General features: G+C 43.7%; 1 protein-coding gene across 1 annotated transcript; it reads left to right on the forward strand.

The window, feature by feature from the left end:
* The first annotated feature begins 4,900 nt into the window (after positions 1 to 4,900).
* Positions 4,901 to 6,489, forward strand: LOC131423741 (uncharacterized). The gene is made up of 2 exons (XM_058575122.1): positions 4,901 to 5,495; positions 5,904 to 6,489. The coding sequence occupies exons 1-2, from the start codon at positions 4,901 to 4,903 to the stop codon at positions 6,014 to 6,016; spliced, it is 708 nt and encodes a 235-aa protein (XP_058431105.1). The 3' UTR covers positions 6,017 to 6,489.
* Positions 6,490 to 12,188: the final 5,699 nt, after the last annotated feature.

A 12,188-nucleotide genomic window follows, 5' to 3' on the forward strand; every position in this document is an offset into this window, starting at 1 on the left:
TACATCATGTATGCATGTTTTATTGTCTGTCTCCTTTTGCTGGCATGTAAGCTCCACAAGGGATTCACTGTTGTATTCCGAGCTCCAGAACAAAGCTTCCTCAGCAAACGTTTATAGAAGGATCGAATGAATGGCTCTTATGCTGTGTGTTAGATAAACCAGGCTAAGCTAAAGTTCCTCTTTGCTTCTGGAGAACTCAGAGATATCACAAGCGTACAGACAGTCACATGTCTCTCAGGGTTTTTAAAAGGAAAACAATGACATCAACAAAACCAGAACTGTCTTTTAGTTTGGGGAAAGGAGGGCAGAATCCCTATAACCTGTGTGTAGAAGTACTGACAATCATTGAAAACTAAGTTTTAGGAGCAGAGGAACAAGCCTGCCTCCCCTTTCCTCCCTTGGTCAGAGGCTGGATTTGGAACAAGATGCTGGGACCACCCACAGAGCAAAGGCTTTGGGACAACATCTGTGTGTGTTCTAAGCTGGCTCTTCCACCATGATGGAAGAGCTGCTTAAAAGAAACAGCCACAATCTTGAGAGAGAGTGAGAGCAATGAATCATAACATTGCGGTGACAACTAATTTAAGATTCAAAGGGTTTGGGACTCACAAGTGTCAAACAGCAGGATGAGCGATGCTGGGCTTGGGAGACAGCTGTGAATGAGTGAGCATGCCTTTACCAAGGAGCAGAAAAGAAATAAGACAAAGGGGAAGACCTTGGCTAAGTTGATTTCAGTACTCAAGATTTGGGGGCAGGGTCAGAATCTCTGAGCTATGTTCCCCACCAACCAAATGTTCAACTTTCCTGGGGAATTGGTTGTGGGAAAAAAGGAACACTAATTCTACTCAGGTGAAGTACATGCTATGGTGACATGCTAAGATCTGGGAGACATCAGAGTTAGGGAAGAATAATGAACATGAAGCTTTAGGGGTCAGGGCAGGAGCAGGCTAGCAAGTGGAAATCAAGGAGAAGATGAAGGGGATGGAGAGGCTGCATAGGAGTGTTGGTGACCACAGTGGATAGCAACAAAGATTATCATGGAGGATGGGGAAAGGCCACTCTCTGGCATTGGGACTGCAGAAAGGGGGAGAGTCAAAGGATTGATTGGTGGGAGAAAGAGGACACGTGGTTGTTTTTTTTAATAATAATTTATATCTGTTTAAAACTTCCCTCAAATTTATGGCAGTTCTCAAGAATAAAAACAATTGCACTGCGGCTATTAAAATAGATTTTTTTTCTTTTCTTTTTTCTTTTTCTTCCCTTTTTTTTTAAACCAAGAAGGTTATAGGAAACAAACTGACTCAATGCCTAGGAAAATCTTGTTCTTTTAACTGGGTATCGACTTTAGCTCCCTAGTAGCCATGGAGAAAAACAGAGGAGACTTTTGTTATCCAGCAGTCCAAAGAAGGAAATCAGCAGGATTAAATCCAACTTTTCTTCTTAATTCAAAAATAAAGAGAACTGAATCTGTCCATAGAAAGAAATGGGGAACCACACTGGTAGGGTAGTTGTAAACATATGTTCAAAGGGGAATGTGATGGGTGGGGGTGTCTGGGCCACACAAACCCTGCTGTCTGGGTCTCTTTCTCCTTCTGAAGCTGACTCATTTCTGGCTGCCACATTTTTCACCCACTGTCTGTCTGTCTTCTTTCCACTGGTATAGCTGCTGTGCACCATGGTGTGTAAACCTCAGTACACACCTCTTTTGTCATGCTTTCTGGCTTTTACTGCACATACTGGAAAAGGCTATACCTACTGTGAAAGATTTTTGTCCTGTGCTAAGATGAAACATGAATCATTCCAGACTTCCACCCTCACCTCCCTGTTCCATGGGCAGTCTATTGCTCTTCTATATACCATTTTGTCCCCCTTCGATCCCAAGAGTGGATCTCAGCCTGCCTTTCACCTTCCTGTACTCTGAGAGACTGGGGGCTCCCACATGTCTGTAGTAGGGGTAAAGAGCTACACCTGAGTAATCTGCACCTGAGCAATAAAGACAGGGGTGTCTGAATTCTCCCTTTCTTCAGGGATCTCCTGAGTCACACCCACAAATCCTGATATCATTCTCACCACATTTTCTCATGATACTTTGTCATAATTGCTTGTGTAATCTGACAACCTGCCTGCCAAGTACCAGAAGCCGTATACCCAGAGGGCCCCCTGGTGTCTGCCTGTTTTGCTGCAGCATCCCCAGCATGTAGTCCACAGAGTAAGCATCCAAAAAAGTATTTTATTTACTTAACAAATATCTATTAAGCAACTACCATACATCCAGGAAAACAGACAAATTCCTTTGTTCTTGTAGACCTTACTTTCTCAAGGGTTTTGAAAGTGAATGACTGAAGATCACGGAGGAAATAAGGAGCAATCAATGAAGAATGAGAGGGGACAGGACATTCCAGAAGTGATTCTCAAACTAGAATGTGTCCGGGAGCACTTCAGGGAGGTCGGGAAACATGAGGCATGGGGCAGGGTCTCCATCCTGTGGGTGGTCCTCAGACCACACATGGAGAAACTTCCCTTCAACAAACCATACCTGGGCTCCTGCTGAGGGAAGCTTGGGAGGAAAATATTGATGAATGGTGTCAGGTTTCATGTTCAGGTAAAAAAAAAAATATATTGAGTTGTGAAACAGTTAAAAAGTAAAACAAAAGCACATACTCTGTCTTTTATTAAAAGGGAAAAAGGCTTTGGCTGCCTTTTGCCTTAAACCACCACAGAAACGCCTGTGCCAAGGAATTAGCCAACACCTGGAGCACACCCCCCACTCCTGCCGGCATAAATATCTGGATATCAGACAGGCCTCTAGAGATCAAGGAAGAGGGTTGCACCATACTTTATGGGGAGGCCCAAGGTTCATACCAGTTTCTGGTTCAAATCTTTTGCTTTCTGTCTTCACAAGAATGACAGTAGGGACAAAGACAACCTATTTCACCTCTTGCTCCCATTTTTTTGAAACTTGAGGTGTGTGGATGGGTGGCCTGAAGGCACCATTTTCTCCAGGCTTTCTCTACCCCACACAAATTCCTTGTCTCTCCTTCAATCCCCCTGGAAAAGAACACACGTTGGAAATGAAGGATAGAGTCACTTCCCTTGTGTGGTGAGCCGCTTCTGCCGTTTCTGCAGATTATGGTCGCCATTACAAGATGACGCTGGCTCCACTGTGGTCTGTGACAAACAACTCCTTATCTGGGAGAGTTGGCACATGATTTTTCACCACCCCGTACACCACCCTGTGAGAAAGCTCCACGCGGCAGCTTTGCATTGGGGCTTGAGATGCTTTATTAAGGCTGGGAGGGGCATCCGAGAAGGAGAAGAAGAAATATCAAGGGCCTGAATAAACTGCTGAAAGAAGATTCCTGAGTTGCGTCTTCCTTGCGGGCAAGGGGTCGCGACAAGTGGTGCCGAAACCCGGGAACCAGAACTTTCAGCAGTCAGGGGTGGTGCACCGGTTAGTCCCAGGTAAGTGGGATCTGCGATCAAAGCGGGGTTAGTCCCAGGTAAGTGGGATCCGTGACCAAAGCGGGGCAGCTCCTCTGTAAAGAAAGAGAGAGCATTACATTTTATTGCAGCTGCACTGTGTACTTTCGCTTTTGTTTTCTGTGTTTCTGTTGTTGTGTCATTTCGCTTTTGTTTTTTGTGCTTCTTTTGTTGTTGTGACGACAGGGACGCTCCCCTGTAAAAGGAAGAGAGCGGGGAATTCATAGAATGGAACGCTCCCCTGTAAAAGGAAGAGAGCGGGGACTTTTGTACTTTCACTTTCTTTATAGCTCTAAAAACATTATGGGCGTTGCTTCTTCAAGCCCAATTTTGTTGGCCCTAGATGGGTTGTTACATTCAAAAGGACTTAAGATAAAGCAGAGTACTTTGCAGATGTTTTTAAGAGAAGCTGATATAGTGGCTCCTTGGTTTGCTTTTTCAGGGAGTCTTACGGTTCCCAGCTGGGACAAATTAGGGAAAGATCTAGATTTCGCTCATGAGCAAGGTACCTTGCAGGGTGGCATTATACCACTTTGGAAGTTAGTTAGAGGATGTATAACAGATGGTAAATGCCAGGAAGCTGTGAGTGAGGGTCAAGCTATTCTTGAGCAGCTGCATGAGGAAAAATCTGAAGGATCATGTAGTGAAGTGGCAGAGAGTATTAAAAGTAACAGTAGTGAGAAGGCAAAAGAGCCTGAAGATAAAAATAGGAGAAGGCTCTACCCAGACTTGACCGAATTAAAAACGCCTGAGAACACAAGCGACTCAGAGAGTTCTGAGGACCTTGATATATTGTTACAACAACTACATAAGATAAAAATGAAAAAGAAGAAAAAGGAGACACAGGGCACGCAGGCCTACTGTAAGAAGGGGAAGGGAGTTAACATCGGTCAACAAAACTCTGAGGAGGAGGAGGTAGAATATCTAGAAGAAGATATGGTGCCGATTGCCCCACCTCCGTATGTGGGGGGAGCCAAGGTTCCGGGAGATCTTTTCATGCACAAGTTTGGAGGACAGTTAATACAGATATGGGACTTGCATACCCTGTATTTCAGGACAATAACAGGGGAAGATATCATGAGCCTTTAGACTTTAAGATAATTAAAACCTTGGCAGAATCTGTCCGCACTTATGGCATAGATGCCGCTTTCACTCTCACTCAGGTGGAGGGACTTACTAGATTTTGCATGACTCCCTCAGATTGGGCTAGTCTAGTCCGCGCTTGTGTTTCCCCAGGGAAATATTAGGAGTCCAAAGTTGGCTGTTTAATGTTTCTGGCAGTACCCAAGACTCGGAGCGAGGTAGGAGGCTTAAAATTTCTGCAAATAATTCACAATTATCTAATGCTACATTACCCTCCGCAGCAGTCTGTCTCCAATCTCCGTTCCTGTTTCTTTTGGCTAATGTTACATTACAGGGGATGCTTAATTGTTCTAATATTACCTGTTACTTCTCTGAGTGTTGGAATGGATCCTGGCCTATGGCAGTGGTTATGAAAATTCCAACTTTTGTCCCGATCCCGGTTACTGCAGATCCAGAGTCATTTCCTATTGTTGAACTGATTAGAGCCCGTAGAGATTTTGGAATTACGGCAGCTATAGTGACAGCTGTGGCAGTGTCTGCTGCTGCAGCAGTTACAGCTGGAGTAGTCATGGCCAGCCTGGTACAAACTGCTGCCACTATTAATCAGGTTATTCAACAAACATCCACCATACTTGAATCTCAAAGTAGAATTAATCAACACATTTTATCTGGGATTCTAGCTGCTAATCAAAGGATAGATCTGCTTCAAGCTCAAGTTGAGGAATTGTCTGACCTAGTACATTTGGGTTGTGTTGATCAACGTGCACATTTATGTATAACCTCTGTCAGATTTTATGATTCCAGAAATGCCTCCCACATCATCGGGGAGTATCCATCCGGAACCTGGTCCATGGAAGCAGAAAACATGATCCAGTCTCAACTAACCCAGATAGCTGTCTTGAACAGTACCCGTGTCGATCCCGTGACTTTGGGTCAATTCACCGATTGGATATCTTCTGCTTTTTCCTTCTTCAAAGAGTGGGTGGGGGTAGGCATTTTTGGTGCAATGTGTTGCTTCGGTATGTTCCTCTGTTTGTGGTTTCTCTGTCGCCTTAAGGCCCGCAGTGCTCACGATAAGGCTATGATCATACAAGCTCTTGCAGCTTTAGAAAATGGCAACTCGCCTCAAGTCTGGCTTGCGCATCTTAAACAGTAAACCTTTGTCATGGTCGTTACACCCCAAGTTATTATAACATTGCACTGGGATCGACATGACTTTCCTTGTTATTCTCTTAGTGTTGGAAAGCCCTTGCACTCTGCTGGTCTTACTGCCATTGCACGCAGATGGGTTTCCACACTAGTACTTTTCTATCGCCTGAAAGTCCGTGCCTTTCTTTCAGGGTGCTGTCAACTTGTTTGTCGTTATAAACAGCCACAGTTCAGCCTCAGCTATCCCCCTTCGTCCACCATCGTCACGATACAGGATGCGAGGCAAGGCACTGCACTTGAGTGATCCTTGACGTGGACCTCAAGGAGAGCATGTCCTATTGCATGCGGGTTAGACGCGTCCACGCCCCGCCCCACGAAAAAAGGCGTCGGCTGATATGGCCTCAGATCTGGGGAAGGGCCCTCCTTAGGACTGAGCCATACTATGCAGCCACTTCTGCACAGTGGGATAGGACCTCTACTCTCGCCTGTATTGTTTTAAGAAAACAGAAAAGGGGGAACTGTGGTGAGCCGCTTCTGCCATTTCTGCAGATTATGGTCGCCATTACAAGATGACGCTGGCTCCGCTGTGGTCTGTGACAAACAACTCCTTATCTGGGAGAGTTGGCACATGATTTTTCACCACCCTGTACACCACCCTGTGAGAAAGCTCCACGCGGCAGCTTTGCATTGGGGCTTGAGATGCTTTATTAAGGCTGGGAGGGGCATCCGAGAAGGAGAAGAAGAAATATCAAGGGCCTGAATAAACTGCTGAAAGAAGATTCCTGAGTTGCGTCTTCCTTGCGGGCAAGGGGTCGCGACACCCTTGGCCCTAACCAGTCCTTGCCTGGGCATGCAAAGACCTAATTGTAGCACCCCTGAACTCTGCCTGAACCAGCCAGGGAGTACCTGTTCCTAGAGTCTCACAGGGATGCTCATAATGCAAGCTTTCTGGTGGCTTCTCCCTGGCCTCTCAATCTCCCACATGCTCTCTAATGTCTTTCTTCTTCTACTTCCAAGGTGCTGTGCTTTGAATGGGGCACTTTCAAATTCCAGGTATTGCCATGTGGTATTAGGAGATGGACCCAATAAGAGGCCATGAGAGACTCTCCTTCATTTATGGGATTAAGGCCATTATAAAAGAGGCTTCAGTGAGACTTTGGCTGGCTTCCCCTTCTGCAGTCCACCAGATGAGGACACAGCCCTCCAGATGATGCAGTCCTTACCAGACAATGGACAGAACCTGCTGGCACCTTGATCTCGGACTTCCTAACCTCCAGAACTGTGGGAAAATGTTTCAGTTCTTTGTAAATTACCAGTCTTGGGGATTCTCTTAGGATATACAAACGGGCTAAGACAGAAGCTTTCTACCAAGCCCCTTGGAAGCCCTGTTATAAGAAAAAAACACTAATCATTCCCCCCTTTCCCTGAATGTTTCCTCCACATCCTGTTATAAGGGAAATCCGACATCTTGCAAAGTGCCATTTCTCCCTCTGGGCTCCTCCTTCCTCCAAGTGACACAACACTTAGGACCTGGTGGGGTCTTCTTTCACCAAGTTCCTTGTTGCTACTTCAAAACTATTCTCCATCTTGTGAAAGAGCTCTGTCTTAGGTGTCTGCTCTCTGGCTATGCACTGGTCTGGAGAAACTCAACATCCTCTTTGTTCCTTTTGCTAACTGAAACAAAAGTTCCCCAAGTGTGCAGACTGGTGCTTCTACAAACCCCTGCTCACCAGTGCTCTCCCATAATCTTTTTATCCATGACTGACTAGACTCTCTCAGCTGACTTCCCTCCTTGCCACCCCATTCTCATTATTTCAAGCTTTTATTAGATTGACTACACTGGTCACGGTGCCTCCTCCCTTCACTCTCTGTTGGCAGGTCTATGTTCTATGTCTGAGGTTGAGGTAGGGCTCTGCAGACTAGCAGGAGACAGTAAACAGTAAAGCTCAGAAGTCAAGAGCAGCCAGAATTATGAACTTGGACTTCTCCACTTCTTGACTGTGCAGCTCTGGACAATTTTGTTTTTTTTTCCTCTGTGCTTCAGCCTCTTGCTGTAAAATGAGATGATAACCCTTTATAAGGCTATTATACTAGAAGGTCAAATGAGTTAATGCACAGAGGAACAAAAACAGGGTAATATGTGACACAAACCCAAGAAATGTTGCTTTTTGCTTTCCAGGAGTGCAGGCTTCCAAATACAGACCCTTCCAGATGGAAGGTGGAGATAGCTCATATTTTCTGAATGCCAGGATGCTTTATTAGTATCTGTATTATGGGAACAGGCAACGTGGCATCTCAAATCCAGTTCAAAGGAAATTTAAATAAAACTTCATGTAGTTTATTCTTACATGATTTTTTCCCCTAGTTCGGTTCTTTTCCATCATAGTAACAACTCAGATCCCTTAACAAGTCAAAGAGGCATTTTTAGGAAAAATGGAACTGTGTCTACAAATGTAACCTTTGCCCTGATTTATATCTGTTCACCCTCGGGGGATTAATTTTGGCACTTTGGGTCATACAAACTAGGGGGCTCAGGAGCTGAGGCAGGAGGATTGCAAGTTCAAGGACAGTTTGGGCAATTTATCAAAACTCTGTCTCAAACGATTAAAAGGGCTAGGGATATAGTTCAGTCCCCAGCACACTAGGGGACTGGGTCAACACTAGGAATTCCACCAGGTAGATACAGGAGATTCTAACTTATCCATAACAAGGAGATTTCTTTTGCAATGCCCAGAAAATACCAATATTAGGAAAATACTCTCAAGTCACGAGAGATCATGTGCCTGTCAAACCATCACAGAGTCTCCATTCTAAATGGCAGAGGGCTGCACCTCAGGGTAGGTATGAACTAACTACTGCATGAGTTTTCCCTCTGAGTTTAGTATCTAGTCTGGCTCATCTTGACCCCATCTTGTTGGGTTAGGATTATTACCTCTTCTAACATCTTACATACATCCTTCTGTTAAGTTATAGTCCAGAGCATTAGAAAGTTCCAGGTAACAATTCTCTTTTCTATCCACAAGGGTTTTGAATACCATATGTGAGAACCACTGGAAAGGTTTTGATAGCACGTGGTTTGCTCCTTCCAGGTGCAGTAGGACAGAACACCAGCAAACAACTTTCGGGGATTCTTGCCCACTGAGGGTAATCCTGACTTGCTCAGGACTTCCCTAGTTTTACTACTGACATGCCTCAGTGCCAGGCATACTGAAGAGTCAGTCACTTTACATCTAGGAACTCTTGTAAAAATGATTACAAATCCCCTCCTGTCTACAGCGCCTCTCCATACATTATCTTTTCATTGTTCTGGGTGAGGGTGGACATTAATGTCATTTAAAAGGCCCTCTCCAGGTGGTTCTGATAGTCAATGAAAGTTGAAAACCACCCCTGTAAGATAATCACCTTGTATCAGGCCAGTGACAAAAGGATTCTATTAGGACATGACAAGAGATATAATTTTGTGAAATTTGTTGGCCTGACCCCAGTTTTTTCAGAGGCCTTTGAGATATGAAGGTACTTATGGTTTAATATTCTTCCAGTCCTCAAAAGATAAAAAAAAGAGCCAAACAAGGAAATGAGAAGATCCAACTGGATCAAATCTCTAAAATCAACAGTTACACTAATGTCGCACTTAGTTTCCCAGACAATGAGATGTGAGCAATATCGAAGAGCCTGTGTATTTTATCCAATTATTGTTCCTCAAGAATCCAATGCCAATGGATTAATTCAAACTGAAGAGGCATTGCCCAGACTCAGCTGGTGCCCAGTGACCTGCACCCTTTATTGCACACGGCCTCAGAGTCACATTCCCAATTACATGCCACAGTAAATCCAGCAACCCTGGCCCCAAATCAAGGATGCATTTCAAGGAGGAAAAAAAAATAAAAAACAAAATAACAACTTAAAACCCAACCAAAAAAATATTATTTAGAATTTCTTACCAGTCATGGTTAGCACATGCTTGTGATCCCAAAGGCTCAGGAGCTGAGGCAAGAGGATTGAAAGTTCAAGGACAGTTTGGGCAATTTAGCAAGAGTCTGTCTTAAAAGATTAAAAGGGTTGGGGATGTAGTTCAGTGGTAAAGTACCCTTGGGCTCAGTCCCCAGCACACACACAAAAAATCATCCTGTAGTATTTCTTAATATATTTTACTGCAGACTGAGATCGTTTTCTCTAATTTTCTGTCCACCCTCTTAGGAAGAAAACCAGTGTTATGGTTTGGATATGGGTTGTCTCCCAAAATATCATGTATGAGGAAATGCAAAAAAGTTCAGAGGAGAAATGATTGGGTTTTAATAGTCTTAAACAGATCAATGAATTAAACTCTGATGAGATTAACTGAGTGGTAACTGGTGGCAGGTGGGGTGTGGCTGGAAGTAAGTAGTTCATTAGGGGCGTGGCTACAGGGGATATACTTTGTTTCTGGAGAGTGGGGTCTCTCTCTGTCTCTTGTCTCTGTCTCTGTCTCTTTCTGCTTTCTGTTCATCATGTGAGCTGGCTCCCGCTGCCATACTCTTCCACCATGATGTTATGCCTCACCTTGGGCCCAAGGAATGGAGCCTGCCTTCTATGGACTGAGACCTCTGAAACTATGAGCCCTAAATAAACCTTTCCTCCTCTACAATTGTTCTTGTTGGGTCTTTTAGTTACAGCAACAAAAAAGCTAACTAAAACACCCAGTAAAAACCAACATGAGGTCTCAGGAAGGGACATGCATTTTGGCATGCCTTATCCAAAGAGTAGGAACTTTCTGGCATCCAGTTTAGTCAATAACCAGAGCTATAGTTTCACATGAGAGTTTGGGCCAGGTCACTAATCCAGCATTCCTCACTAACATAGACATTTCATTGTCAAGCTGCTAAAAGGGATGCTGGAAAGCATGCTCCAAATCCTGGATCCCAACCTTTGTTTTTTAATCTCAGTAGCAGATACCCATCCACTCTGACCCAGTCAAGAGAAGGGACTGACTGCAAGCTGCATATAAGGCTAGAAAATCATTAAGTTAAGGCATTCACTTAATGGTAGTATTGCTGCTCTTTTGAATTTCTCCCATGTCTAGCTCTTCACTCCTCTAATGAGCCCCCTAGCTTCCTCAGATCAAGCCCTGTATCCGTACCCATAGGTTGCCTCATTATGCACAAGAAAGTGCGTGATGGCTGGGGAAACTCATCCTTGATCTTGCAAACTCGGGCACTTTTGAAAGTGAAAGGGGAAACTATTAACAACCACAGCAGGCAACAGGAATAAATTGGGACTGTCTGTGAGCAAACCAAGATGTATATTGATCCCAAGGAAAAGACGACAGCCGTCTTTTCCTTGAAATCTGTTCATTAGTAACAAAATCTGTCTGAAACTTCCTTCTCTCCCATCCACTACAAAAGTTTTGCCATTCTGGTTTTTGGTTGAAGGTTTATGACCATACAAATAACTCTGTTTTCCTTTTAAATCCTCTTTATTACAATCTATTTCATTTACACTGAAAGTACACAGAATTACATTACAAATAATAAAGGGCCCTATTATATATATAGAAGATGCAGATAGAACTCCTTGTATTTCTTCCCCACTTTCCATCTCTCTTTCTCACTAGAAATCACCACACTGAATTTATCATTCCTTTGCAGGTTTTTACACTCATAACATATGCATAAATCCATCAATGTCTTGTGTTGTTCTTGCTTTAAAACAGTATATATAATTCAGCACAGTGGCACATGCCTGTAGTCCCAGCAGTTTGGGAGGCTGAGATAAGAGGATCTTGAGTTCAAAGCCAGTCTCAGCAATTTAGCAAGGCCCTCAGCAACTTAGCAAGGCCCTGTCTCTAAATAAAATATTAAAAAGGGCTGGGGATGTAACTCAGTGATTAAGCACCCCTGTGTTCAATCCCTGATAACAAAACAAAAAACAAAAATAAAACAAAACTGTATGTATCATTTTGAATTTGTCTTTTCTCATTATCATTGTTTTTAGAGATTTATCCACAGTAGTTTATCCATACTGGTATCCATGTATTCTAGTTCATTACCATACTGCACAAAAGTCCTTTCTAGTAGACAACTTAGTTATCTATTCTACTCATAAACATTTATGTTTATCTGACTTTTTGCTGTTATTAGCAATGCTGATATGAACATCTTTTATATACCTTGTTTTGGAATATAAATGAAATGTTCTTTGGGGTATATTCTTAGAAGTTGAATTTGGGGCTGATGCTGCTGCATGCTGAGAGCCATAGCCAAGTAGGAATGATGCATGGCAATTTCTTTGTCAGCCTACCCAATGTTGCTTAGAGGGAGGACTCTCCATTGTGGAAATGGGCTTGCCTTGGACCCAGGTCATTTGCAGTGACATTGCATGAATGTTTGAGAAAGGTGACCCTGCTCAAGGACCAGGACAGATCCGGGTTTAGGGCGGTTCCAGGTTTAGGGTGTGGATCCTGCTGGAAATAGGGCAGTTCCAGGTTTAAGGTGGATTCT

Source organism: Marmota monax, unplaced genomic scaffold (assembly GCF_021218885.2).
Source record: "Marmota monax isolate L192 unplaced genomic scaffold, Marmota_monax_Labrador192_F-V1.1 WCK01_AAM20220418_F8-fsc00106, whole genome shotgun sequence".
Classification (NCBI taxonomy): domain Eukaryota; kingdom Metazoa; phylum Chordata; class Mammalia; order Rodentia; family Sciuridae; genus Marmota; species Marmota monax.

Excerpts from the sequence above, each read along its gene's own strand:
- LOC131423741 (XM_058575122.1), top strand. The coding sequence starts at position 4,901 with ATGCTTAATTGTTCTAATATTACCTGTTACTTCTCTGAGTGTTGGAAT. Across the intron at positions 5,496-5,903 it reads TGTCGATCCCGTGACTTTGG|GGTGCTGTCAACTTGTTTGT; the intron begins GTCAATTCACCG and ends CCTTTCTTTCAG.